The sequence below is a fragment of the Castor canadensis genome, chromosome 5 (genome assembly GCF_047511655.1).
Source record: "Castor canadensis chromosome 5, mCasCan1.hap1v2, whole genome shotgun sequence".
Lineage (NCBI taxonomy): Eukaryota > Metazoa > Chordata > Mammalia > Rodentia > Castoridae > Castor > Castor canadensis.
The window spans coordinates 143,925,585-143,951,997 of NC_133390.1; the positions used below are offsets into that span (position 1 = coordinate 143,925,585).

The 26,413-nt window shown below is 38.4% G+C and overlaps 1 protein-coding gene across 4 annotated transcripts in view; it reads right to left on the reverse strand.

Annotated features, from left to right (window-relative positions):
* Window positions 1–391: 391 nt before the first annotated feature.
* Window positions 392–26,413, reverse strand: part of Sptlc3 (serine palmitoyltransferase long chain base subunit 3) — a 134,257-nt gene continuing 108,235 nt past the window's right edge. For 2 of the 4 annotated variants that reach the window (XM_074074335.1, XM_074074336.1), the window contains 3 exons: window positions 11,378–11,513; window positions 8,281–8,410; window positions 392–4,130 (listed from right to left, as the gene is read on the reverse strand). In XM_074074335.1, coding sequence (XP_073930436.1) covers window positions 3,966–4,130; window positions 8,281–8,410; window positions 11,378–11,513 — 431 coding nt within the window. In that variant the 3' untranslated portion in view covers window positions 392–3,965. The remainder of the gene's footprint in view (window positions 4,131–8,280; window positions 8,411–11,377; window positions 11,514–26,413) is intronic. The other 2 variants (XM_074074337.1, XM_020166630.2) reach the window with 2 other exon arrangements.

Consider the following 26,413-nt stretch of genomic DNA (forward strand, 5'->3'; position numbering starts at 1 on the left):
CCCCCACCTCCCCCTTAACCCCCCCCCTGTCGTCCCCTCCCTCTCCCCCCACCCCCTCGCTACCCGGCAGAAACTATTTTGCCCTTATCTCTAATTTAGTTGAAGAGAGAGTATTTCTTAATGCAAATCTCTATCTTGGGTTTTTTTTTTTTTCAGGATAACCTAAACTAAATCAACACAAACCCATTGATTATTTTTATACTGTAAATAATGGTGATTTTTTTATTAAAGAAACTAACATTTCACAGGCAGAATGAAGTAAAATTGGTCACCTCAAATATTTCAATGAAACAGAAACATCACACACACACACACACACACACACACACACACTACATACAATATGTCACAGCACCATAAGACAATGTCCCACAATAATTGCCTAGAAACATTTAAGATACAGTCTTCTTTTAATTTCTTGAACACTATACAGCTGGGTAGGGTGTTCTGAGAGAACAGACTTCAAATATGTTGTTTGTACTGTTTTGAGAACAGGAAAAAGTGAAAAAAATTCACCAACTGATATTATCATTGTTCTTATTGCTATAAATCAAAATATGTATTTGATAGAGTTTCAGGTGTCACAATCAGAACTTAAATTTTAATATCAGAGTAAGCCATTTACATATTTGACATCTTTGAAGAAAAATGTAGAGGAAGCATTGCATGTTTGAAGAACTTTTAATAACTCTACCCTATGAAGGAACTATTTTTGGAATAAATAAATAATAAAAGGTTGAAGTTTTGTTGAAAGAGTTAAAGAGATTAAAAAAAGAACCTCACATTCAAAAGAACAAGGTGATGAAAAGGAAAAGAACTATCTTATAAGGAATGATTCAGAACAGAAGTGGAGAAGAAATTTTGACCAAATCTATGGCAGATTATTCTTCAATATTGAGTTCATTTTTGTAGTAAGAGAAAATATCTCATTGAGGAGAAAAGCATGGCCATCCATTGAGGAGAAAAGGGTGGTCATGGAAATTCACTTTTGTTTACCAGTATAAACACTCTTAAATATCAACAAAAAATCAGAATAAGATTTCTGCTATGTTATTAGAGCCAACTGGTCTACCAAACGTTCTAATAATAGTTCTCACAAATTCTGTCACACATTATAATCACCTGGGAAGGCAGATTAGAATATAGATTGCTGGGCACTGCAGCTATTTGAGTCAGTAGAGGTCTGATGTGAGGAAGGGGAATCTGCACATTAACAAGCTTCCTAGTAAACTCAGAAGCCTGTGGTCTCTATCAAACCAAAAAATGCTGAAAGGCAATATAGTCAAAAATCCATCAGTCTGGAAGCTTTGCCTTCTGCTTCAATGAAGGTTGTTTTCTAAGACAACATCTTCTATCTCTCTATCATCTAATGAGCTTTTCATCTCTATACCTTTATATTCTTATTCCCTCTGTAAAGGAAAAGTACCCATGTGTATGTGTGTATGCATGTGGGTGCATGCAAATAGGAGGGTTGGGGAAGTTTAACATTACAGTTCTTTTAGATAATTCTTGATCCCAATGGAACCAAGCTCTGATATTGTTTTCAAGACTCAATAGTTCCTATTGAATTGAAATCACAGTCTTGTTAACCTAGCGGTAGAGAAGTATTTCTTATAAAGAGTCAAAAACTTTCATAATTTACAATCACCCTCCTAACCAAACTCATTCTATATACATATTTGCTTATACTGCTAGCTGTATGGAATCAGAGCCTCTCCTAATGTCCTTAGGAAGCATTCCACTTGGATTATAGTTATTCTCCTATGTGTATATTCAGTATAGATTCTGACAGAAATAAGTCTTTTCTCTTGTACATAAGAATGTAATAAGTTGCCCCAGGATTCTTGGATCTTGATGAAAAGGAATCAGCCTCTTTTCTGCTCTGCATGCCAGGTGGGTAAGTAATTTATTCTCTATGAATAACTAGACTCAAGTTCAATGTAAGTAACAAAAGGGTATATTCCTGTTCAGGAAGACACCTGTCCATCTAGGGGCTTAAAACTCAAAGGAGTCAACGTGTGTGTGAAAATCACAGACAGGTCAAGAAAAGAAGGGAGTTATTTATTGCTTGTTGCATTTTGCGGAAGACCTAGATGTCTTGTTACCATCTTTACCTCCTGTTTCCTTTATAGAACTGTAGATCTTCATGAATTTTGGACAACTAACCAAGATTAACTTTATTTAAATGCCTGTATTAAAGATAAAACCTAAACATCTTCCTCTCTTTGCATGATTATATGACATATGCTTTCTTTGCACAAGTAATGCTGTACTGAGAAAAGCTGAAATCCAGTTATCAAAATCAGTCATTGGATAGGGGGAACTGCATGTTCAGAACCCATTTCTTTTCCTCCTTCATCAACAATATTCCTTTAGTTTTTAACCATTCAAGAGGAGATGTAGCCACTTGGGAGTTATAATTTATAAAAATTTTTCCATACTGATCCTCTTTTCCTTAAGCAAGCTTTGAGCATTAGGGCGTATTGCTCCATCCAGCGCTGTGCTGCGGGTTGAATTTCTATCCGAGTGCACAGCATGAAAGCTTGGGCCCATCTGTGTCACACAAAGCCAAACCTCTCTTGAAGTGATTTGTTTATAGTGTCATTTGATGGAGTGGAATGTTCTGTAACTCATTCGAACTGTTACAGAAGCTTGGCTAAAAGGTCACCACTGCTCTTTAGAGTTTCCAAGTCTGGGCACCATCTGGGAGCTTGTTAAAGATAAGGTTTTCCGCTGGCTTTTTCCATACCAACTAGAAACAATTAGCAAAGGACTAATTTTTCAGAGAAGTTTGTGTTCATATTATGTGTGTGTGTGCATGCTTGAGAGAATGAGAGAGAGAAAGAGAGAGAGAGAGAAGAGAGAATATAAATTATAGTTGACCAAAAGTACACAAGCCCATTTGCACCAAATCTGAGTATATGTGCCAAAGTAATAGCATTGTTTAATAGTCCTGAATGGCATTACAGTCTTGAAAGAGACAGAATTTGTTTTAAATGTCCTAGAATCAATATATTCTTCAAATGTAATCTTGGAAGTTAGTTGTAAAGGAAATTGAATCTTACCATTTCCTCAGAATTCAAAAGGAAAATTGCAACTTATTCCTTAAAACAATCAAGGCTATGCATGCTAAACAGTCACTCTGCATGGGATCAACATCATTCAAGTTGTTTTAATTTTACAGTTTTAGTCTAGGCCTAAAATTGGCTTGTTCTTACTTATTGCCTCCTTCTTTATGAAACAAGAGTCTTGAATTTTCCAAAAGTTCAGCTGTAAAACTGTAAGAGAACAGCAAGAGGAAAAGGAAAGTTTCCTTAAAAGACATCTCTAGTTGCTGCTGGTCATTCTATGCTCTCCCTCCAAACATTAACTGTGCCTTTTGACACTTGTCTTTGGAAAAAGTCCAAATGTGGCAAATGGTAGAAGCAACATTTCTTTACCCTCCTGCTTGGAACTTCCCATGATAGGGATGAACTGTAGCTAGTACTTTATGGTGAAACAAGGAAGTCAGCTACTCTCCACCACCCTCACCCATGTGTGCAAATGAAGTAAGTAAACACATTGGGAGATTACTGAATTAAAATCAAAATCCTTTCATTTAGTTGGAACCCTTGAAAGGGTCTGGACCAAAAAAGCTGCACAGTAGCAGCTAAAACATAGGCTCGTTGCCATTAAAAATATTCTAAGAATAGTGTGTGTGTGTGTGTGTGTGTGTGTGTGTGTGTTTGTGTGTGTCTAGCAGAGACTTGGGAGAGGAGAAATTTAAATATGGAACTATATTTTTGTTTTTTGCAGTTGTGAGTTAGAGACATTAAAAACACAACAATGTCTCCCTTAGTTCAATTAAGGTGGTCTGGAAAACAATATTGTCCTTAGGAAATAGGAGAAATCCATTTATATTCCTTCTGAAGCAAGGAAGGAGGTCTTTCTGGAAAAGTCTTTATGTTCCATTCAGGACCAGGAACTTAATCTTCAAGTTCAAAGCTCATCTCCTTAAAGCTTGCCTCATCATCAAAGCTTGTCTCTTCATCATAGAATACAGGGTGCACTGACTTTCTGTGCCGGGAATATTTCACTTGCAGGAGATCACCTATTTCATCAGTGGCTTCCAAAACCTGTAATGACATTGCCTGCCATAAGTTGTTTTTAAACCACTAAGTGGTTCTGTTCTGCAGAGCCCAGGTTAATGGCAAGCTTTACAAAGACCTAGTCTTACTTTGCCAGCTTTGATTTTAAAGAAAAGAGCAAGATCTATATCATTAGGTTGTGGTTTATAGGCCCTAGAGAAATGCTAGATACTAATTCATTTTATTTAATGGTCTAACTGTGCAGTATGAATGTTTATTTTATTTTGGGAGTGTGAGGAGAGGAACAGAAACATCTAACTCATCTAAACCTTTTAAACATTTAGTTGAAAGTTTAATGACTTACATATAACCTTATAGAAGATAAAGACAAGGTTGTAGAATACATTTGAGGTTATGCCTTCATAACACAGTAAATCAACCTGGCCAAGAACAAAATTGATCATTGTGGGAGCTAATTAATGTCATTCTCAATTCTCCCACGCATTATTACCCCTCATCCCTGCTTCTAAATACTTATCTTTATGTTCCATGGAGTTATAGAATGTGAATGGGATGAAGACCACAACTTGTTTCAATTCTCTGACTTTTAGTGGTAAATGTATCCCATCCCCAGTTTCACAAAGGAAACAACTAAGCTCCAGAAAGTAAAAAAATGTAAATTTTGCTTCTAGTAAATTTGCTGGTATTGAATACTAATCTGATGGCATTGGGCAAAGCTTTCAAATCTTTCTGAGTTTGTTTTTCTTAATGTGTTAAATGAAAAAGAAGATAATATTAGGGTCTGATGCTCTAAAAATGTCAGGGTGAAGGTTGGTAATATTAAAATGACTAAAGAAGTTTATGAGATTCTTCTTTGGGAAGTCTTCAAAATGACATCAGTTAAAATATCCACCAACATCTTTAGGGGAACTTATTTCTTGGTGGTAGGATAAGTGTTTAAAATGTTCTTCCTTGTTTTTCTAAATTTCCTGTATCAGTCTTTGTTCCAAAGGAAAATAACAAAATTATCTTCTAATCTCTATAGTTTCTCTTGATCTTTGCTAAAGGTAAGGGATTGAGAAGTTCAGTGGTCTCCAAAGAGAAATAACCGCATTTGAGGGATAGAGGTGATAATTCATGGAGGACAAAGGAAGAAACAATTAAGATTTCTATTTACTTTTATCTTGATCTCTTAAATGTCTGTTGTATAATGTATATAATATATTGGGAATGCATATCTCATTGACAAATAATTTGTGTTAAAGTACTCTGATCCAAGACCACAAGAACATACTTGTACTCAGTTTAGTTTTCCTCACCTTGCTATAGCATGGAACAACACATTCTAGCACCATGGCCATCTCAGTGACAGGTAGTTGTAAGGGGCTTCTTACTGCTTTTGAGTTTGTGCTGGAGATGCTTTTAAGGCAGCAGAGACCACTTTTGGTTTGGATGCTGTCAAGGAGTGGAAGTAGTTCATTGGCTAGCTATATTAAGGAGAAACCCAAGCTGTTCTTGGTAAAGGAATCAGAAAAGGGAGACATTTTGTGTCTGTTTTGTTCCATACATGGTCTCCAACTGGTCTTGTCTAATATTGTTTATATTCCATGAGCATTTAAGTTACTACCTTAATGCTTTGGCTATTCCACAGTGTCAAGTTTCACTTTCTCTAATGTATATATTAGGGAATTGCTCAAAACTTTTATTGAGATGGGTGCATGATCTCAGAAGTTCAGAGACATCTGTGTAGACAATGCCTCATGTTCCTTCCATACCATGCATTCTGTAGCAAAGAACTTGCTAAGAGAATCACAGATCTGACAGCTACAGACTTGGTTATACTTAAGTGCCTCAATGCTGTTTGGACCATAAGAAAAATAAGTCCATCTCTGTCATCTTTTCCTTCCTGTCTCCTCTGGGATCTTGCTCCCTGGTTAAGTCCCCTTCTCTTCCATGCCTGTAGGGCCATTTTTTCCACTGTCTTCTTCCTTTGATATATAAACGTGTTCAAGTTGTTCCCCATTTTCAAAGGTTTTTTCTTAAAGCCTTTTCTAGACCTAATTTTCTTGACTTGACAGCCAAACTTCTTGAAAAACTTGTTTATTCTTTCTTACCACCAACACATTCCATTTAAAAGAAGCAATTTACTAAAATGAATGTGCCAGAAATATAGATTATTTTAGAGAACTTGGAGAATATGGAAAGGTGTAAGGAACAACAGAGTTCACCCATCATCTTAAAACCTAGAATAAGCTCTGTTGATGATGGGTCATTCAATATATTTTACTGTGAACCTACTATGTATTATACACTGATTCTAAGTCCTGAGGCTACAAAGGTAAAGAAGAAGGAGATGGGCACTGTGTGTGTGTTTGTGTGTGTGCAATTGAGCTCAAACTATTCTCGTCACCCTTTTATTATTTATATTCTTATCTCTGTTCTCCATGTTCTTACAGAATTGCCCACACTAAGGAACATTGAGTTCCTACTAATTGTTAATCTAATAGTTTACCCTCATTTCTCAGCTCCTTTGAACATTAAGTTTTTTGGAATAATTGGATCTTCTTCCTCTTCCCTGAAACTCTTTTTTTTATAGTCTACTCTGACTGCTGTAGCTCCACCTAAATCTAGTTCTTACCTGTGATTCCTACATCCAGGAATGTAGGTGTGCCATAGGAGTCTTCCCTTTGACTGATCCCTCTTGCTTGTTTCTGGACAATTATATCTTTTACTATCAGCTTTAAGGGTCTCTTAGTTCCCTACATGACAGCAACTCCATCCTTGTATATTCTTCTACATGCTAGAACTTACGGTCTCTTTCATTAAAGGCCCATGAGCATGTAATCACAACATGCAGAACTGAGCTCACCTTATTTCCCCATTCCCCTTAAAGATTTGCTAATCCTTACTGTACCTAGTCTTACTAAACTATCAGCCACCTGTTTACCAGGCTACACACCCTGCATTTTTGGTTTTCTCCCCTTGCACGCTGTTCATCCAGTCATTTTTTAAATCATGGCAACTCATGCATTTGCAATTTCTGTTTATAGATCCATTTCTTTGGCATCTGCTGCCATCGGCTGTGTTATCTCTTATTTTGTTCAAATAGCTCAATTTTAGGTCTCTTCCTCTTGTTTCTTTTCTCCCCAGACCTATTTCTCACATTTATTTTATAGTGATAGGATTATGTTGCTCCACTGGTCAGAAATGTTGAATGATGCCCCATAATCTTTATTTTTAAAAAAGGTTCAGCTGAAAATTCACTTCCCTTGTAATTTTTACCATTATAATAATTCATTCCCACCTTCATGCTCCTACAATGTTCCACATTTCCTTCTCATATTAATGTCATTCTGTCTGACATTATCATTAGTTGCTTATTTTTGAGTATATTCTGGGCTTTTTGACTCAAGTTTTGCACATGGTAGACAATAATGTTTGCAAAACTGCATTGGTATTATGAGACAATTCCATTAACTCCAAACTGATTGAGATGGCTTAGTTCTCTAATATTACTCAATCAGATAACAAGTGAAGTCTAGGGACAATAAAATGCAGTTTTGAAATCATTTACACCTGACTTAGGTCTGGCTAATCTCATACAGATCTGTCCTTATTATTTTTTTAATATATCCCTGCCATTTCATGGCAGTTAATGCTAAAATAGCATGCAAAATCAGCCTTTTCATTTTGCAACAATTAAATAGCACATTTGGCTACTTAGTCTTTTTTTGGTGGCACTAGGATTTGAACTCAGGGTCTTTTGCTTGCTAGGCAAGTGTTCTATCACTTGAACCACACCTCCAGCCCTTTTTCATTTTAGGTTTTTTCCAGTTAGGGTCTTGCACTTTTTTTTTTTTTTTTGGCTTGGGCTAGCCTTGGATTGCTATCCTTCTACCTGTGTCTCCTGTATAGCTGGGATTACAGACATGAAACACCATGCCTGCTACTCAGTCTTTTCTAAGAAAACAAAATATTAACTTGATTCAAGTGTTCACTAAACTGATTTTCTTTTCTATCTACTGAATCCATCACATTGCTGGATATTGTTGACATACACTAGTTTTTGAGCAGCAAGTTTCACTTGTCATTACTATTGTTTTCCTAGACACATGAGGGAAACCCAGAGATCCCTAAGCTAGCTCAATGAAAGTACTTGCTCAGAATCCAAGGCATCAGTACCAGAGATTCTCTTGGTCTGTGGGATACTCACCTTGTCTAACATCTCCTGAGTATGTGCAGATGAAACACAGAACCGAACTCGAGCTTCTGTGAGTGGAGTGGCTGGAAACCCAACCACCACTACCCCAATTTTTCTCTCTAACATAAGCCTTGCAAAAGCCCTTAGGGAAAAAGAAAGAAAAAAGAGAGGTTAACTAAAAGAAGACAGAATTATCCTGCCCCCCAAAAGGCTTATGGCTAATGGACTTTTCATTTTTTATGGTAATAAGTAGAGGATGATTAAAGTTATTAAACCTTGTCACATACAGTTGACATAGAAATGGATAGTCACTTTATATCCCCCATAACTGAGTGCGTGGTATTACGAGGCCTGACACACTCATTAGATAATTGTGGATGCTGAGTCTTGGAGATTGAGCAGAAAATACTGATGTATGAGACTCTGGTTTAACAGGTTTGCATTGATATTAACTCTTATACTTGCAGTGTTCCCACGAATAAAAAACAAACAGCTAACACAATACAATTATGAGAAACAATATATATTAAATGCAAACCTATTTGTTTAAAAAACTTAATACTAGTAATATATTTGACAGAAGAGAGGCAGGAAAAGTAGTGTGTGCACAAACAGAGAACCTCAGTGGCAGATGCAGCCTATAGGATAAAAGTCATATGACTATAAATCTCTTTGATGAGGATAAAACCTTTGTAAGCTATGATTCCTTCCCTTCATCCTTGTAGCTTTCTTCTTTTCCAAAGTTAATCTCAGTAATGATTCCAGAATATTAAACTCAAAGTCTATAAATTGCTTGTGCTGAGAGCCAAGGTCAGATAAAATGGCATGTACCCCCAAGTGAGTCTTTTCCCTCTTTGGACTCTGTTGGTCTCTGCAGGAAACCTTAATTACTGAGTGACTCGACCCATAAATGAAGTAAATGCTTCAGATCTGTTCTTACCATTAAGAGGTTACTGGTGTATTATTTTAGGCTGGAAGCTGACAGCACTACAGAAAACTTCCAGTCATAACTCAGGAAGAATTCTTGAGCCAGACGTGGAGAGTAAGCCTGCTTGTCCATTCATCCGTTTTGCTGTTTAGCAATCTGCCTTTTGGTTGCCTCATGCAGAACACAAGTTATCAAATGAAGCAGTGAAGACTGCAAGACCTACAGAACACACAGCCTCTCTGGGCCCCTGGCTCAGGCAAAGGCAAGATTTGCCCTTTGATTTCCACCAGGAAGGTTACAAGGCAATGAAGCTTTCTAGCTGAGAAAGCTTGAAAACAGAAGCTGTTCTTTCTCCTTCTTGATCACCCTATGGAAGGCTGCCCACGGTGCTGCACAGGATGAGAGTTCCTAATTGTCTGAGAAACAAGTCAAGTGCTTTTATTGCTAGAGTAAAAACCACCTGACCCATGATCTCAGGCCAGTTTTCGGGGCTCCCAGAAGATGGTTTTCACTGTCTGCTTGTTTCCCTTTTTACCAAAGGAAGTGAGTTTTGCCAAAGAATGCAGGCTGAAATATATCACTCTTTTGATTCATTATGCTAATCTGTGGCTTTCCTGGAGTACTTTAGAATTTAAAAGCTAAAGCCACTACAACTGGCATCATTAGGTTAATGTATATGATTGCACAGAACATTTTATATAATAAGCCTTGGGTTTGTACTCCCCAAAGGAAATTAGAGTTGGCACACTCCTTCCTGCCACCCCTCCGGTACTGTGCATTATACACCTGAAAGTTTATTTCGGGTGCCTTTTTTGAGCTAATGATAAAGCATTAGGTAGACACCAGCTAAGTTTGGAATCTTCCTTCCAGAACATACCACCTACACCGCCACTTTGAATAAGTATGTGTGTTTTGGTGCGTTCCAAATTCAGATGTTAATGGGTCAGCTGCTACTTGGAGTCACCATCGTCACACTCCCTCTGCCATTAGCATACAGCAGAGTGGTTTTTAACATTTCTGTAACACTCTATCTCCAAGCATTGTTTCTCAGACCTAGACTGGTGAACAAAGAGCCAATGGGTGGTAATGGTGTGGCATGAAAATAACGCATTTGTGTGTTTTAACTGCTTGTTATTTTGCTGTGGTGACATGACATAATAGCATGCTTTGAAGAATCAGTGTTTGGTCAACTTACAACTCAACCTTTAGGGCTCAAACCTCTTTTACCTGTACTTTTCTGTATTGCAAATATTCTGCCAATCTGTTCAGATGATTAGAGGATCAAAAAGAAAGTTCCAGCAATGGGCTTAGGTTGGAGGAGAGTTAGTATCTCTAGAATCTGAGAAATGTTATGTTGAATATTACTTTCCACCATGTGCTTGCTCAAAGATACCAATACACATTTACATTTAGGAAGGAGTATAGTTAACTTCCTTCTAATCACAGAAGTAATGAGTATCTCACAGGTTGAAGAATGGTCCATGTAGAAAATTATCTGTGCCCTTTTAAGAGAAGTCATTTTTCCTCTTCATTCAGTTGTTGGAAATGCTCAATTTCAGAGTTTCAATCAGTGGAAAACCACCCAACAAGCTTACAGCAGAGGTATTAAATTTGGTGTTAAGAGAATGAACTTTGGAGTGGGCTTAGGTTTGGAGGTTTGCCTCTTAGTTTTGTTATTTGATTTGTAGGACTTTAAGCAAATTGTTTAACTCCTCTCAGCCTCAGCTTTTCCATACTTAGAATGAAGCTGTTCTCTTCTGAGGATGGCCATGAGAGAGAACCGTGGGTGAAAGCTCAGAGTCTGGTTGTTCTGATGGTAATGTCAGTAAAGCTGGTCTTCAGAGTTCCCTTGAGAAAGGTCTTGGGTCAAAAGGAGGTTCAGGATTATCCTGAATTTATAGTTGAGTGATTTCCCTGAATTTCCAGATCTTGAAGATGGTGGCAGGATGAGAGGTGGGCCTTAGTACCTGGACTGTTTTCTACAAGACATGTAGGAAAATCCCCATTGATGGCTGGCAGATGCCTTCTGAGAAGATGTACAAGTGAATTCTGAACTCCAGCCCCTCCTTTCAAGTACATAACCTAGTACCTGTAGAGAAAAGCCTCATAGTGTCAACAGCATCATCATTGTCAGGTTACCCTAGGGTTTTGGCATGATTTTGAGAGTTCTTGAATACTTACGCTACTTTACTAGGCATGTAAAGAAGCATGGGAACAACAGGAGAGCTATCATTGCCATAGATAATGAAGCCCATTTGCTTCAGTCTCTGTCTGAAGTATTTTATGTTTCTTGCAAGTTTCTGTATTTTCTTCAATCCTGAAAGGAGACAGGCATGAAATCTATCAGGAAAGTTCAGATCAACTTTGCAGGTATTTCTAAGTCTTTCTGTAGGCTTCCATATTAACTAGGAGGATGTGGAAATAGGATTGGGAACTATCTCCTGGCAAGCTGGTGTGGGCACTGTCCTGTGCCTGGAAGACAGGATGTGGAAGGGGTGCTGCTAGGTTGTAGAAGTAACTAAAGCTAGACAGGGCTGCAAGGTCAGTGGGAAGTAGGGAGTTACCTATTTGTATGGACTCTGTGCTTAAACACCTTAACTCAGGAGAAGAGAGTATGATAAAAAGTACACACCCACCCTCACATCACTTCAGTTGTTGGTAAATGCTTTTTATCTAAACTGAAGCAATCCAATAAATGCCCCTTATGTTAATCTCTAATAAAAGGACAATTCATTCAACTTGAATTCAAAGAAATAGCATATCCCTGGAAAAAGATGGGTCCACATGACTAGGGTGTTTTTGTGAAGCACTTTGTGGTGGTAGAGAAAGGAAGGAGATTTATGATTCAGCCAAAACAAAAGGACAGCATTGACCTCAAACAAAAGGATAAGCAAAGTGTGTGTATCCATGCCAAGGTAATTGGTGTTTCAACTCAAAAGCTTATCTTTGTCTCAAGTGTGTGCCCTACTGCCAAGGACATACATGTGTGATGATGACATAAATTCAAGAGTAGAAAAAGCTAGGAAGATACCTGCCTATTCCAGTACTAAGTAGGTAGCTGAATAAACGAGGAGAATTACAAGACTGTTCTCAATTCATTCTCTGAAAATGAATGGGATTGAACATTTAAGTCCCCTAGAAGTCAACCAAATGTTTGCAGTTGATGTAGGATTGCTACTCAGCAGTACAGTTGTACTGGTTGTCTGTAGCTGGCTTTCATTCTTATTGGTCAGGTGTTCTTTCAAACTGGACAGAAGTCCTTCTCTAGAAGTTATCCAATATTTTGGACATCTTCTATGGGTATTTGTAACCCTCCAAAGAGGAAAAGAGTAAACATTTCTGAGGACATTTGTCAATTGTGATCATTTAGTCCCTTCTAAGAAAAATGGTCCCAGATTGTACTTTATAAGGAATTGAGCTGTGGACATCTTCTGCTCAACATTTTTCTTCCAAGGAACTATGGCATTTGACTAAAGTTGGCCATACCTTTCCTCTTTACTGCAAGTCTAGCATGAGGCCCAGGCTTGGCTAATTGGAATATTCCATCCCCCTGATTATTGGTTCAATGATGGAACACAACCCAGGACAATTAGTCTTTTTTTCAGATGTACTGAGGAAGAACGGAAAGAATGGGATAATCCTCAAAATACTTCAGTGCAACCATGTGAAGGAGCCTTTTTGATAATGGTGTTGATTCAGATGAAAGCCAAGGCACAAGACAGTGAAAATCTTGGGGGACATTATTTAAATTCTTGGGTCCAACCATGCCTAAGTTAGTCCATCATTAGGACTTCCCTATGTGTGAACAAGTAAATGTCATTTTCTGTGACCTATAAACAAATGTATCCTGAGTGAGATAGGTGGCTAATAGTTTGATTAGAAGTCCTAAAGAACAACAATAATATCAACAATACTGATTAGAGCCCACATACATGTAATATCACCACTCTTCTAAGCACTTGACCTGTAGTAATTTCTTTACTTCTCACAGCAACCATAATTTCAATAGGTCCTATAATCTGATGTTATATATAAGGGGAATCCAAATAACTTACTTAAATTCATATAGTTGGTAGGTAGCCAAGCCAGAATTTAACCTAGGTACTTGGGTACCATGAGCTGTGCTGTTAACTCCTACACTATAGTGCTCTGTCCAAGTAATGGACAGTGGCCATTTCTTTTTAAGTTTAATAAAAACTCTCATTTCTGTCAGATATTAAGATCAGAATTATGCCAATAAGTTGACAGGTTGAAGCCTGAGAAAGTTTTTGACAGCAATGTGTTGTAAGGGGTTGGGTATGACATCAAAGATTAGAATCTAAGGCTTATTAAAAGGGAGACCTGGTGAGCTCCTTTCACTTTGAGTAAGGGGCCTGAAGGTCCTACTCCAGGACTAAGGGTAAGCTAGTGCCTCCAAAGGGCACTTTCTTTATCTAATCCTCTGACATGTTGCATGATGGGCTTGGTTATTCCCTATATACCTTGAACCTTCCTTCAAGAGTTTTTCTTTACTCATCAGGCTCAAGTAGATTTAACCTCTGCATCATAATTGTGCTAACAATACATGCAGAGGAACAGAGAGTTTGTTGAGTAGATTATCAACCAAGGAACAAGATACTGGATGCTCCAATTGTCTGTGCTTGTTACTGTCCTTCATCCACCCCTAGTCAAGGAAGGTCCTTCCTTAACTGCCAGATTCCAGTAAGCAGATTGTGATGGAGAAAAATATTTCTTATTGTACTTTCTCAAATAAGTTTGCCTCTCAGTGTCCATCCTAGCCTCAGACAATGGATGGAGAATGCCCTTGTCCCAGGGGAAGTCCATTTGTGTAATGACCAGGGAGCTATAAAGTAGTCTGTCACAGGAACCTTGACAAAGAGATAATAAATAGAATCTAAACAAACTAGATCCTCTTGCTACTAGAATGTGGATGAGAAAATTTTAGAGAGAACTAACAGGTGATAGTAGGAACGGATATTAGAAGCACAGAAAGAAAGGCTGATTTGCAGAATCTATGAGACGGAGTGAACCATTGTCTGGTAGAAGCTATGGCAACCTAGGAAGAAGAGAGGCAAGCAGTACAAAGTTAGTCAGTAGCAATAGGAGAGAAAATAAAGAAACAAAAACATGCTTATAGTCTCATAGAAAGGTAGATATTAATCAAACAATCACACAAATGGATATAAAATCACAACTCTGATGAGCACTGTGAAGAAATGCTATGCAGTGTTACAACAGTTCATACATTAGTGAGATTGAACCAAATTCAAGGAAGTCAGTAAATGATGAGCAATCTGAGATCTGAAGGATGAGCAAGTTGCTGAGCTGGAAAAAAGCCAGAGAAGGGCAATGATGCTATGGTTGCTAGGAGAACAGAGTAGTTGAAAACCAAGCAAGATATGATTGAATGAGAAACAAGATGAGGCTGAAGAGACAGAAAATTGCCTAAAAAAGAAGGAGGGGTGAGTGTACAGGGACTGAAAATTCCAGCACTTAGTGGTTGAGAAGAGGAGGGAGAACCTAAAAGGTACACAAAACAGGAGCAATCAGAGAAAGAGAGGTGATTTATCTGGAGATGGAATAATGTTCATTGGATATATCAACATGGTAGTCATTGATAACCTTTACTTTGTGATTCCTGGATGGGACATTGTCCTTTTCCCATTTACCTCCTTCAAAAAATAATAACATCCCCACCCTTCTACTCTAGATTTGTAACACAAATGTAAGGGATCTAAAGAAGTGTGGGACCATCTGTATAAATTTTGTTCACAGACAACCCTTGTGTTTAAAAAAAAGAACTATTTTGTAACATGCTGATGTATTCCTTGGAAACTTACAGATGTAGTAAAAGCAGTGTATTTGGAGTATGAAACTAGAAATTAGGAAGGGGACTCTTTGTCTTTACTTAAAAAAAATCATCCATGCATCAAAACCTTGTGCCTAGAAAGTTAAGAATGTAAGGAGGAGAGGGAAGCTGTGGGCAGAAGGAAGAGAAGATAGCTATGGTAAGATGTGTTATAAAGGTGATTGAAAAGAAAGCACAGATATACATCCTAGTCACCAAAATGTATTCCATATGGCCTGTCTCCTTGTGTTTTCAGCTCTTGTTGATCATTATTTGCACAATAAACAGAAGACATCATCAGGCTGGTCCTGGTGATTCTTAAATGTCCCCCTTGCCCCAAAGACTAAAAGGATTTCCTGGCCTGGAAGTACACATAAAAAAATGCTTTTCCTAATGGCATTATCTTTGCACTTGCCTAAAACGACTCATCTATCATTGGACTTCCCTGTCTGTCCGCTCTGCCTTGATTAACCTGAGTAACTGAGTCATCAGTTAATGTCATCACTTCACTGCTTCTAGATCATTTGGAGACTTGACCAAACAGATCATAATATTAGTTCCAAGATTATCTGACTTGTAAGAACTGAATATTTTATTCTTGCCCTGTCTTTCCTATTTTGAACCAATTATTAGCATAGCCTGGTTGACAAGCCATTTTGACACATTTTGTGGTCACCATGTTTTCTCATATAGGTCATTATAAATGCCTTTGAGGTCTTAGAGTTGACCAAGATACAGTTCCTTTCAATTACTGTATTGCTCACTCTTGAAAATTGGAAACATTTGTATTCTTGCAGAAGGCCTGCGGGCAGAGAGAAATTTGTACATATAAAATGCTACTCATCTAGACAGGAAGTAAGTGATTTTATTAATTATGTAGTGCTTTCACATCTTTGCTTGAAGGGTGATGTATAAAAGCAGAAAGACTATTTTGTACATGTCCTTTTGCAAGGGATGGCCACTGTCAGTATGGCACCTGGGTATTGGGCATTACAGACAAATCCCCTTTGAAATTCTCAAAGTCCCTCACACAATATCTGATCCTTTTTTCACCTATTCCATAGAAGATAGGGAAGGTCCATAGAAGATAGGAAAGGTCCATACTCAGATAAGTAAGTGAATGTGACAATGTCTTATGTAGATTTCTGGAGAGTGTACATATCACTTATTTTGTCAAATTTTAGGCTGAGTGTTGACTGGAGAAGAAATAAACTTTGGAGCTAAATGAACTAGAATTGAGTGCTACCTGGACAAATGAAAGCCTTGAAATCCCATTGTTATCTGTAAAATAGAGATAAGATTATCTCATGGGATTATTAGGAGAAATAAAGAGATTAATACAGGAAAGCTAGCCAGTAATATATCAGGCATCCAGTAAGTACTTGAAAAGTTCATTATCTTTTTCAATAGAGCCCTAGTTCTTAGCAGCTTCAGTGTCATCCCTGAATCATCTGAAGTGGTTGACAGACTCCTATGCCTAGTTTGTACTCCATGCCAATTAAATCAGGGTCTCTGGAGATGGGAGGGGCTTGAATTTTGGTTTTTGCAAAAGCAAGTAGACTTGAACATCTCAGAACTTACCACCATTTCCAGTACACCCTAGGACAATGCATGCTCTGGAAGATGACCAACCATATTCTGGCTGCGCCATGCTCCTTTGTTGGATGTGGAAAGTGAAAACTGGGCATATGTGGCAGACTCTTGTTTGGCAGGGTTATATCTCAGCAGTTACTGAGTGCTTCAGTTCTCAGAGAGTACGCTCTGAGGGGGTGATCTGCTCACCTGACAGCTACCTGAGATCAGTGCCATCATCAACCTCACCCCTTTCACAAGGGTGGATAGAATCAGGGATGAACCCATGTCTGCAGACAACCTGTATGTTGCTGTTCCCTCCTTTCAGATTTCCAGCCTGCTGGTTTGAGAGATGGGCTAGGTTAATGGAGGCCACGAATACTTTAACCTTCCCTCCAATGCTGTTAAAACAGAAACAGCTGGGGCAGAGGAAGGAAAACAAATAAAACACAAAGCATCTTACTACAAAGCTTTACAGTCCCCTAATAAAAACAATAGTCTGTGGCATTTCCAAAAATATGTTTGGGACAACTCAGTGTCCCAGAAAGCCAGAATGAATTACGGACAATGGAAAGTACCAGAATGACCTGCCTTAAAGAAGGAAAATTTCTTCCCTTTTGAACCATTGGTATGCAAAAAGGAGAAAGGCATTTCCCTCTGTAAGACTGAGAAAAAAGAGTTGGGTTTGATGAACTAACTCCTGGGCCAATACTACTCTTACTTTCTAATAGAGGAAACATGAATATACCCAGATGCCAGGGGTTGACTTATTTTTTTATTTCCCAGGCCTAAAAATGGACATACAGAAATAAACACATATTGCTCACTCCCTCCTTAAACTATTCAGCACACCATGAATATTGGAATATTGGACAATCTCAAGAATGCCCCTAGGCAGCACTGCATGAAAAAGGAGGTCCTTGCTTTTAAAGATGGAAAGTATCTTTCTATAAAATATTTCTTGGTATTTAAGAAATTGGTATTTCTGAAAAATTAATCCAGGGACAATCAACTTGACATTAAAGCATGCCTGCATCGGTGTTAGAATGCCTCTTCCCCCTTCTCTGTCTCCCCTGATCCCTTTGCTGCTCCCCACTAGCATGGCCAGGGGTGGGGAGTGGAGGGGAGAGATCTGGCAGTAAAGTTTTGATGTGGCAGCAGGAACCCAGTGTCTGTTATTTTAAGTACTGGACACCAGACAGGACATTTTGTTTCCAACACACTCAGGGGCAGAGAGATCACAGTGAAGATCAAGAGGTTACAGAGCGGCGAGAATCGTAAGAATCACATCAGCAGTGACAAGTTTCCCAGTGGGGTGGAGACAACAGCATTTGGAGTGGTTTGCTGAGAGGAGTGCACATTTTTATCAGGCACTGAAGTTCTCCCTTTTGATGTCAGGATTCCAAAGTTATAGCGTGTGTTATAGTCACAAATACCTGGGTCAAGTGCTCTCTTGGCCTCTCAGTGGAGCCCCTATGGAATGCATGAGGAGTCAGTATTCAGGACATGAGGGTGGGCACCTGTCTACATGGCCTGATTTCAAGGGCTCTGAAGACACCCTGGATTTATTTCTCCACTAGTTGCTCAAATACACTCTGAGGAATTTCACCCATAAGGAGAGGTGACAAAGGCTATCTCTTGCATACCTACAATGAGCCAGGAAGTGTTATTTTGGACCCTTTTACAGATGAGGAAACTGAGGCATGGAGATCAGGAAGGCATACAGATGACTTGGAAGCTGGCTGTGCTTATGCGACTTATGGAAAAGTGGGTTAACTGATTCATGATGACACATGAATCCCATGATTCATGGAAACATCCAGTGCCCACATAAGAAGTAGTCATGCACAGGATGCTGGCCAGCTGCTAAATGGAAGTAGAAGATGAAAAATTCTGAGATTGAAAAGAAATGGTCTAATAGAATACAGAGTAGATACCAAGTAATACACATTGGGAAATAAGTACCACGACTTATTTCATGGGCATTATGACTTATATATGGGCATAGACATTCCCATTGTACTATTCACAAGTACTTACTGAATGGATGATATAATTTAATGTTCATTTCTACTTAAATAGAGAGCAATATCTTAGCAAGTCACTAATTATGGACTTTTACATATTAAAGGAAGTAATGGGCCTTCTGGGAACCCTCATTTAAATCAATGATTTTTAAGCAGAGGGACACACTGAAGCTTTCTGGAATTAAAAAAAGATTATTAAAAAATTTAGAATACACTCATTTACCTTCCTCTGCAAATATCTGTTCTGGATTGATGTTTTTATTTTTTTCAAATTTTGTTTATTTCATAAGCTCTTATTTTGGCATAAGAACAATAATTTTAATTTAAAATTTTCCCCAAAGCATTTTTGAAATAGTGAAATGTCCCAAATGAAAGAAGTGCTCTGAGAGTTTGAAGCAGAGACACTGAGGTGGTAATTTTACCATGAGTCTTGTGCATATAATTCTGGTGGAGATCACAAGATTGAGTCACTTGCCTAGAATGTGCAGAATACAAACATGGGAAGCATCAATGGAGTCAGACCAGTGGGAGCTATAAATGCTGCTCCAAGAGTCATAATTTTGGGGTGGGTAATGGGGAGCCATGGTGGAAAGTGACATGTTCTAAGGGAGGTTAAGAAGATAAGACATGTAGTGTACAGTGTGCAGAATAGGATAAGAGCAAAGCTGGAGGTGGCAATACAAGCTAGACAGCCAGGGTGGCAGCAAACTTTCCAAGGGTAAGGAGATACATGTCAATTGTTCTGCTTTGTAGCACTGAGGCAAAGGATGTGGAAAAGGACCAGTCCTGGGCTGCATAACCAAGTTAATGGAGTCCCTTGAATGCACTCTGCTCTGAGAAGCCATGCAAATGAAGGTGGTCACCAGGAAGTCCTATTGGGGGCAGCCACCTACATAATTAAAACCTTCAATTTCCAAAGTGGATGCTAGGAAGGGATGCACCGAAAAGCCCTCCCACCCCACCTTGGCCTTGTCACAATATAAAAACAGCACCATGGTCAAATGCTGTAGAATTTTTGCTGTAGGATTAAACCCAATTCCCTGGGTTTAAAATCAACTCTACCATCTTGGGAAAGGTACCGCAACTTTCTGTAACTTGGGTTCTTCACCTGTAAAATGGGAATAATGGCAATAATAATAATGATAATGCCATTGCATACTATTATGAGAAATAAATATTAAGTACTTAATAATACGTATTTCACATTTCATTTAAAAACATTCTATAGTTCAAAAATACAGCCATTAATTTGAGCCAAAACCTGACTGCTTAAGTTGGATTTGCTCTCTAAGGCTGTCTCTGTGATCAATATTACCACAGCCTTTCAAATTGTCTCTGTGTCCTTCTCGGTCTGTTTTGATGGCAGGGACATGCCTCCAATATCTTCTGAACTCCCAGAGTTAAGGTTCATCAGAACAACATTCATCCTCAGTGCTCAAGTTGAAGCAGATTATCATGGAGAATCTAGCCACAAAAGTCCTCCTATTTTAAAAAATGCTGAAAACTTTGGGGACATTTACCACTTGTTAAGACTTAAACCAATGAACCCTAAGAGGGGACTGGGTTCTTTGCAAAGGAAGAGAATCAAGAGAGAGAGTGCTATTATGGGAAGGAAACTGTCCATTGTTGTTCACAGAGGGGCCACATGGTAAAGAGGTGAGTGACCTCTAGCAGCTGAGAGTGGTTCTTGCTGACAGTCAGCAAGGAAATGGGGTCCTAAGTTCTACAACCCCAAAGAATTGAATTCTCTCACAACCATATGAGCTTGCAAGAGGAGCCTGAGCTCCCAATGAGAGGCAGTTTGCTAGCACCTTGATTTCAGTCTTGCAAGAGTATGAGCAGAAAACAGCCTGAGTCCAGACTTCTGACACAAAGAAACTGATAATAAATGGTTATTGTTTGAAGCCAATGTTTGTGGTAATTTGTTATGCAGAAAGAGAAAGCTAATACATTCCCCCCAGTCCAAACACACACATGCTGGGCTTTCTCAGGCACAAATTCCACCTGCTTAATCCTCCCCAGCTGTGGTTGGGGAGGTAGCTGGTTTTCTCAACAAAATTCTCCTAACTGGAGTTGGGGCTGAGTAGATTTTTCTGCTTAGTTGAAAATAAACCCATGATGGGAAAAACAAAGACGGATGTGGAAAACCAGCTCCTCTTCACTATGGAGATGCTACAGTTGTAATTATGTTCTTTCCTTCTCCAATTGCATCGAACCAGTGTGGAATTCCATGTGTGTTACATCACAACTCCCCCACCTCAGAGTCCATCCACACAGAGGAGACTCAGGGGAAGAGGAAGCTTCAATAGGACTCATGGTGTAAAAAGATATCTTGTTTGTAGGATGGCTTCGAGGAAGTGGTCACACTATCCTTCATCCCCCATGCTATCTATAAAACAAACAGATTCTCTTTACACTCTTGATACAGAAATTTTGTAAGAACTCCAAGCAAGTGCAGAATTTACTGGACTGCTATAAAATTCTACTGCTGGCTAACTCTTAAGATGAAGCAAATGAAGGGGCAGAAAGTGCTGAAATGGTGTGCTAGCCATTTTAGTACAATCAGGCAAACATCCCCTCCTAGCCAGAGTTTGGTTTGGTGGATAATTTTGCATTTATCAGACAAATCCTTATTGTACTACGTGTACATAGCAGCAATAGGGCAAAGAGGCAATACCTGTCACCTTGATTGCTAACCCTGACCTTAGGTCTGCACACACACAAAAAGACCAGGTAAAACTTTTTTACCCCCCAGCACAGGTGATTAATCATGGACTGAGGCAGGCCCTGGGTTGAAAGCCAGCAGAGCGTAGCACCTGACATCTGTTTTGTATTAGCTATTGCTGAAATGCCAGTGGCCTGAAACCATTTAGAAAAGGCAGCTCTCTGTGCCCTCTGTCTCTTTCTCGGCTTCTTTCTATGTCTCCAGCTGGTAACCAAGTGGCAAATATATTTACAAAGCAGCAGCTAGCTCTTCCCTCAACAATGCCAAAGGCCTGCAAGGCCATCACACTCAGACAGTTCATTTTGGGTGAATTCTCTGTCAATGCCTCTTGTATTCATCAAGGGAACTCAGGACACACAACCATACTGTTGTTGAGTTTGATGGGGAGAAAAAAATGGCAGAAAGTCAGTTTGTAGTCACTGAACTCTCCTCTGTGATAAACAATGAGACATGTGAAAAGACCTTTTAAAGCTGTGTTTAATTACTTCAGGTTTATCCCTATGAATACCATCCCTTTTGCTTTTTTCTATCTCTTCTTCAGAGAAGGAAAGAGTAACTCTTTGCAATAACATATCACAGTGTGATGATGACACTAGATAGTTATGGTTTTCAGCCCCAAACAGCTTGCGCTGAAGACAAGCAACAACTGATGAGAGAAGCTGTGACCCTATCTCATGTCAAAAATAAACAGTAGGAAAGTGAGAAAATTCCTCTCCTGAGAGCAAATTGCTGTCGCTCAAAGTACTCCTTCCTATCCCCTGCTTAGTGCCCTAAATCTTGCATTTAGACACTCCTGTTTTTTAAAGCTATCAAACTCAAGTGTAAAAATATGTGTGCCCTGTTTCAGGGACCAGAGCAAAGGTCAAAGGTCACAGCTGGAAAGGACTGGTGCCACTTTCTCCAAGTACACATTGGGTTAGAAGCAGGGTCAATACCTCACCTGCCAATCTCATGATAAACATTCACAAATGATCAGAATGAATGAAATAATACATTCAAAATGATTTCAAAATGAGACATGATTATGTTTTTCAGAGAAAATTCATCTAAGTATCTTTTTTCCTTTATGTTTCCTCTGTGGGTGGTACATAAAAATGGTTGAGTTTCAAAATTTAAAGAGGTTACTTGAAAGACCTTAGAATCTTATTCAGCTCCTCTAAGTAACTGAATAAAACCCAGAAATTTAAGCTTTAGAAAAAAAATTTAAAGTCCCAGGTATGATATAAGATGAATTATTTGGTGTGAACTTGCCTATCTAGAGATAATGACAGAAGTGAATAGCTTTAGTACTTCCTAAAGTAGAAGAAATGCTTAAAGTGGTGTCAATCAGGATCATATTTTCATATTAACTTAATCTTGATATGGAGTCTCTAGTGTCCTCCCTCTCTCTAGGCTCAGAATTCAGTTTTCTGTTGTGACTGGTCACCTCAGTTAGTTAAGGGGTGGGTGTTAATGTGTTGAACATCAACGGCTGATCTCTGTTCAAGAGCATTAGCTTCCTTTTAGTTTGCAGTTCCAAAAGAACTCAAGGAAGGCTGATTGGAAAGTTAGGGCTACGTCCAGATCAACTCCTCCAATTCAGATAATTGTGTCCGTGTTCCTAAATTGCAGTTTATACTTTTCTGACCATGATGCCTTTACTGTCTCATTATGTCCCTTTTCCCCCATAAAAGTCCTAATGTGTGTATGCTAATATTTCCAAAATATACATTGTCCCCTGAATTCCTGAGCTTTTTCAATTTTATATCATTTAAATTTCTTGCAGAGAATCAGTATATTCAGGGTCCATTTTCTGTCTCCAGAAAGTTCATAGTGCTGGGGGATTTAGTGATACAGTGGCAATGACATCAATATGTGCCATGTGGTAGCCTTAGTTCTATGAGAAAGAAACCAGAAGTGGTTGTGGTAAAAGCCAGACTAGAGTCCTTGGGAGTCCTTGTAAAAGAAAGAGATCCATATTTAATTCTTTGGACTTTTCTTTTTTTCTTAGTTACTTTTTATTCTATTCCAAGTCAAATGTTTATCACTAAGTCAATAGGAAAAGACAGGGAAACTGTCTAAAATTGACAGGATCAAGATCTTCTTATGTTATAAGTCCATCAGAAAGTCTGAGAAAAGAATGTCCTGGACTGACATTAAGTACTGTGGCAAAGACTAGTTATCTATTCATCAAACTCATTTTCCCCTCTTAGGCAGATGGTTAACTTCAACTGTATGGTAAGACAAAGTCATGCGACTGAGTTATGGCTAGTGGAATTTGGGCAGAAATGTACACCTCCAGTCATAAAAACATTATGCACAAAATTCTACATGCTCATTATCCTTTTGGCAACAATGTTGGAAGCCATTTGTGAAGCTGGAGGAGCCACAAAATGCAAGGAGGCTGGGGTTCTGGAAGAGAGCAACCTGCTCAACAAGAATACCTAGTTTGGACTTTATATGAAGAAAAAGTAAGTTTCTACCATGTTAAACCAACAATATGTTGGTGTTTATGTATTTCAACAGCTAATACACCTTAACTGATATAAACTCTACAAAAAAAGTATACTATGAAAGGCTATCAAAATCCTAATATTCTCTACCTTTTATTAGATGTGTAGTATAAAAGGAAACCCCCAATTTTTGTTTTTCCTGTGGGAGTTTTAGTTTCTCAACCTCTCATTATTGGTCATCAAATAATGTCAGAAAAACATGAAGTTTCTTGATTGAAAAACATCCTAAGTGCAAATAATCATTAAGAGTGGGGAGGAAAAGGAGGGAGGATGGAAAAGGCCATTTTGGATGCTTAAGAATCAACCTATTCTCCTCTATTTCAGAAATAATGTAGTAGGCCTCTTAGATAAAGAGGACTAGCTGGTGCCCAGTCCCTGCTGATTACTGTGTATAAAAATGTCAAATGGGCTTTTGAGTTTTAGATGGTGTCTCCATAGGAAACCTTAAGTAAGGGATTCAGCTAACTGCTTGGACAGTTAAAGGAAAACTCCATTTTTGCTTCTGCTATTTGAGTAGCATTAGCTTGAATTATCCAGCTTACTCCTTGTATGTCTTATAAATGTCTAGGCAAATCCTTAGTATATATAATGCAAAACCATTCATTTATCAAAAGAACATAAAAGGAATCTAAATTTGGGCCTACGAATGTACCCCAACATTTGAACCAAAATAATTTTATAGGCAACATTTAAGAAATGATGTCATAAATGATTTTAAATGGTGTTTAGATTCCAAGGCTTGCCCAGAAAATTCACTTAGTACCAAACCCAGCAATTACTGCCAACTCATCCATATATTTGATACTTAAAGCACAATTGAATAACTAGTCACTATCTACTTGTGTGTGATCAAGTAATAGGAGAAAAAACTACCTGAGACTGGAGAAGAGAAGGGTTATTTTCTGACTATGGCCATCAAGATAGGGCTTAGAAGGATGAACATGGGTCTGGGGATAAAGAATGGGTGTAGTGGGTTGTGGGGAGAGAATAGAGTCTTTTAAATAGAGGAAAACCTTGAGCAGACTTACAAAGGTAGAGATGCCTGGGGAGTAGTGGATGAGACATGGCTAAAGATTAAGCTGAATGAGGTCATTTATTCAGCCAACAATGACTTTGAAGAAAAACAGGGAATTCTATTTTTTTCTAAATTTGTCATTTAAGTATAGAAGATTTTATTAGAAATGAGGAAGGTTTAGTTTACTGAAATGTTTGTACATTTGAAATTTGAGTTTTATATTTATTTTCTTAATAAACAAATGTCTAGCGCTCTTTTCCTTTCTACAGTCATTCCTGGCCACTTGATTATAAAAAAAAAAAAATCAAATATTTCCATGCACATGATAGCAAGTGATAATTTAGTGATGCAAAAGTTTTGTGATTATCCCACTAACCTACTGCTGGAGTAATGGCAGCAGAGCATTGGTTAGATCACTGAGAAGGTTTTTCCTATAGTCGTTTCTATGAAATGAAGAAAAAGCTAGTTAATGGAGAATCCAAATTTATGCATAGGCCTGTTAATTATTGGTAGAATCATACCAATTATTACTGCCTATGGTTAACTTTTGAATTTAGAAAGACTGATGTTACACAAAAATTCTACAATATCCAAAGATTTAATCTGCAGATAAATGGGTCTAAAGATCTAAAAACTGTACATTAGCAAGGAGGTGAGGCAAGTGCTTGATGAGATAGATAATTGCCATTCCATCCTGATATGAAATTGGAAGTGTAACAAGAACCTTAGTGTCTGACATACAGTAGGTGCATTAGGTTGGCTTATCATCTTTTTTTTAAAACAGGGCATAAATCACTTCAATACTATGTCATCAATATTGTAACAATCACAGCAAGAAGATGAGGAGCTGAAAGTAGGGTGATAATTATAGTGCCAAGTCAAGCAGATCCCAGGTAATTATAGGAAAAGTCATTCTTTCCAAGTTATGAATATGAAGTAGTTGGCCATAAATTATTCCCATAATAAATCACCACTTAGCAGTGTGGCCCATTTGAGATCTTTCTCCCTTCTTTCCTCCCTCCCTCCTTCTCTTCCTTCCTTCCTTCCTTCCTTCTTTCCTTCTTTCCTTCCTCTTTCTTTCTTTCTTTGTTTCATCTTTCTTTTACTAGGGGTTGAACTCAGGATCTTGTACTTGCTAGGCAGGCGCTTACCACTTGAGCCATGCTGCCAGCTCTGGGATCTCCTTTCTAATCAAAATGATTCTACCTATTGAAGATGTGCTGAAGAGATAAAGAATTTCATTGTTGTGAATGCTATCTACTTTCTCCTAAAGAACATGAGTTGTTAGAGAAACACCAATATATCTGCCACATGCCCATTATCAAACTAAAAAAGTGACATAAAGGATAGATAGAAGGGAGGATCTGTTGTGAGGAGCATGAACTTCGCTTGGAAATAAAAACCTCTTTGCTATTCCTGATGACAATGTGGTTTACAGGTATTGGGGAAGTCAGGCAAGGTGCTGGCAGTAACTGAGTGAACAAGGTGGGTATTTTGATTTATAGGGATTTAGGTAAGGGGATTAAAACATGTTTCAT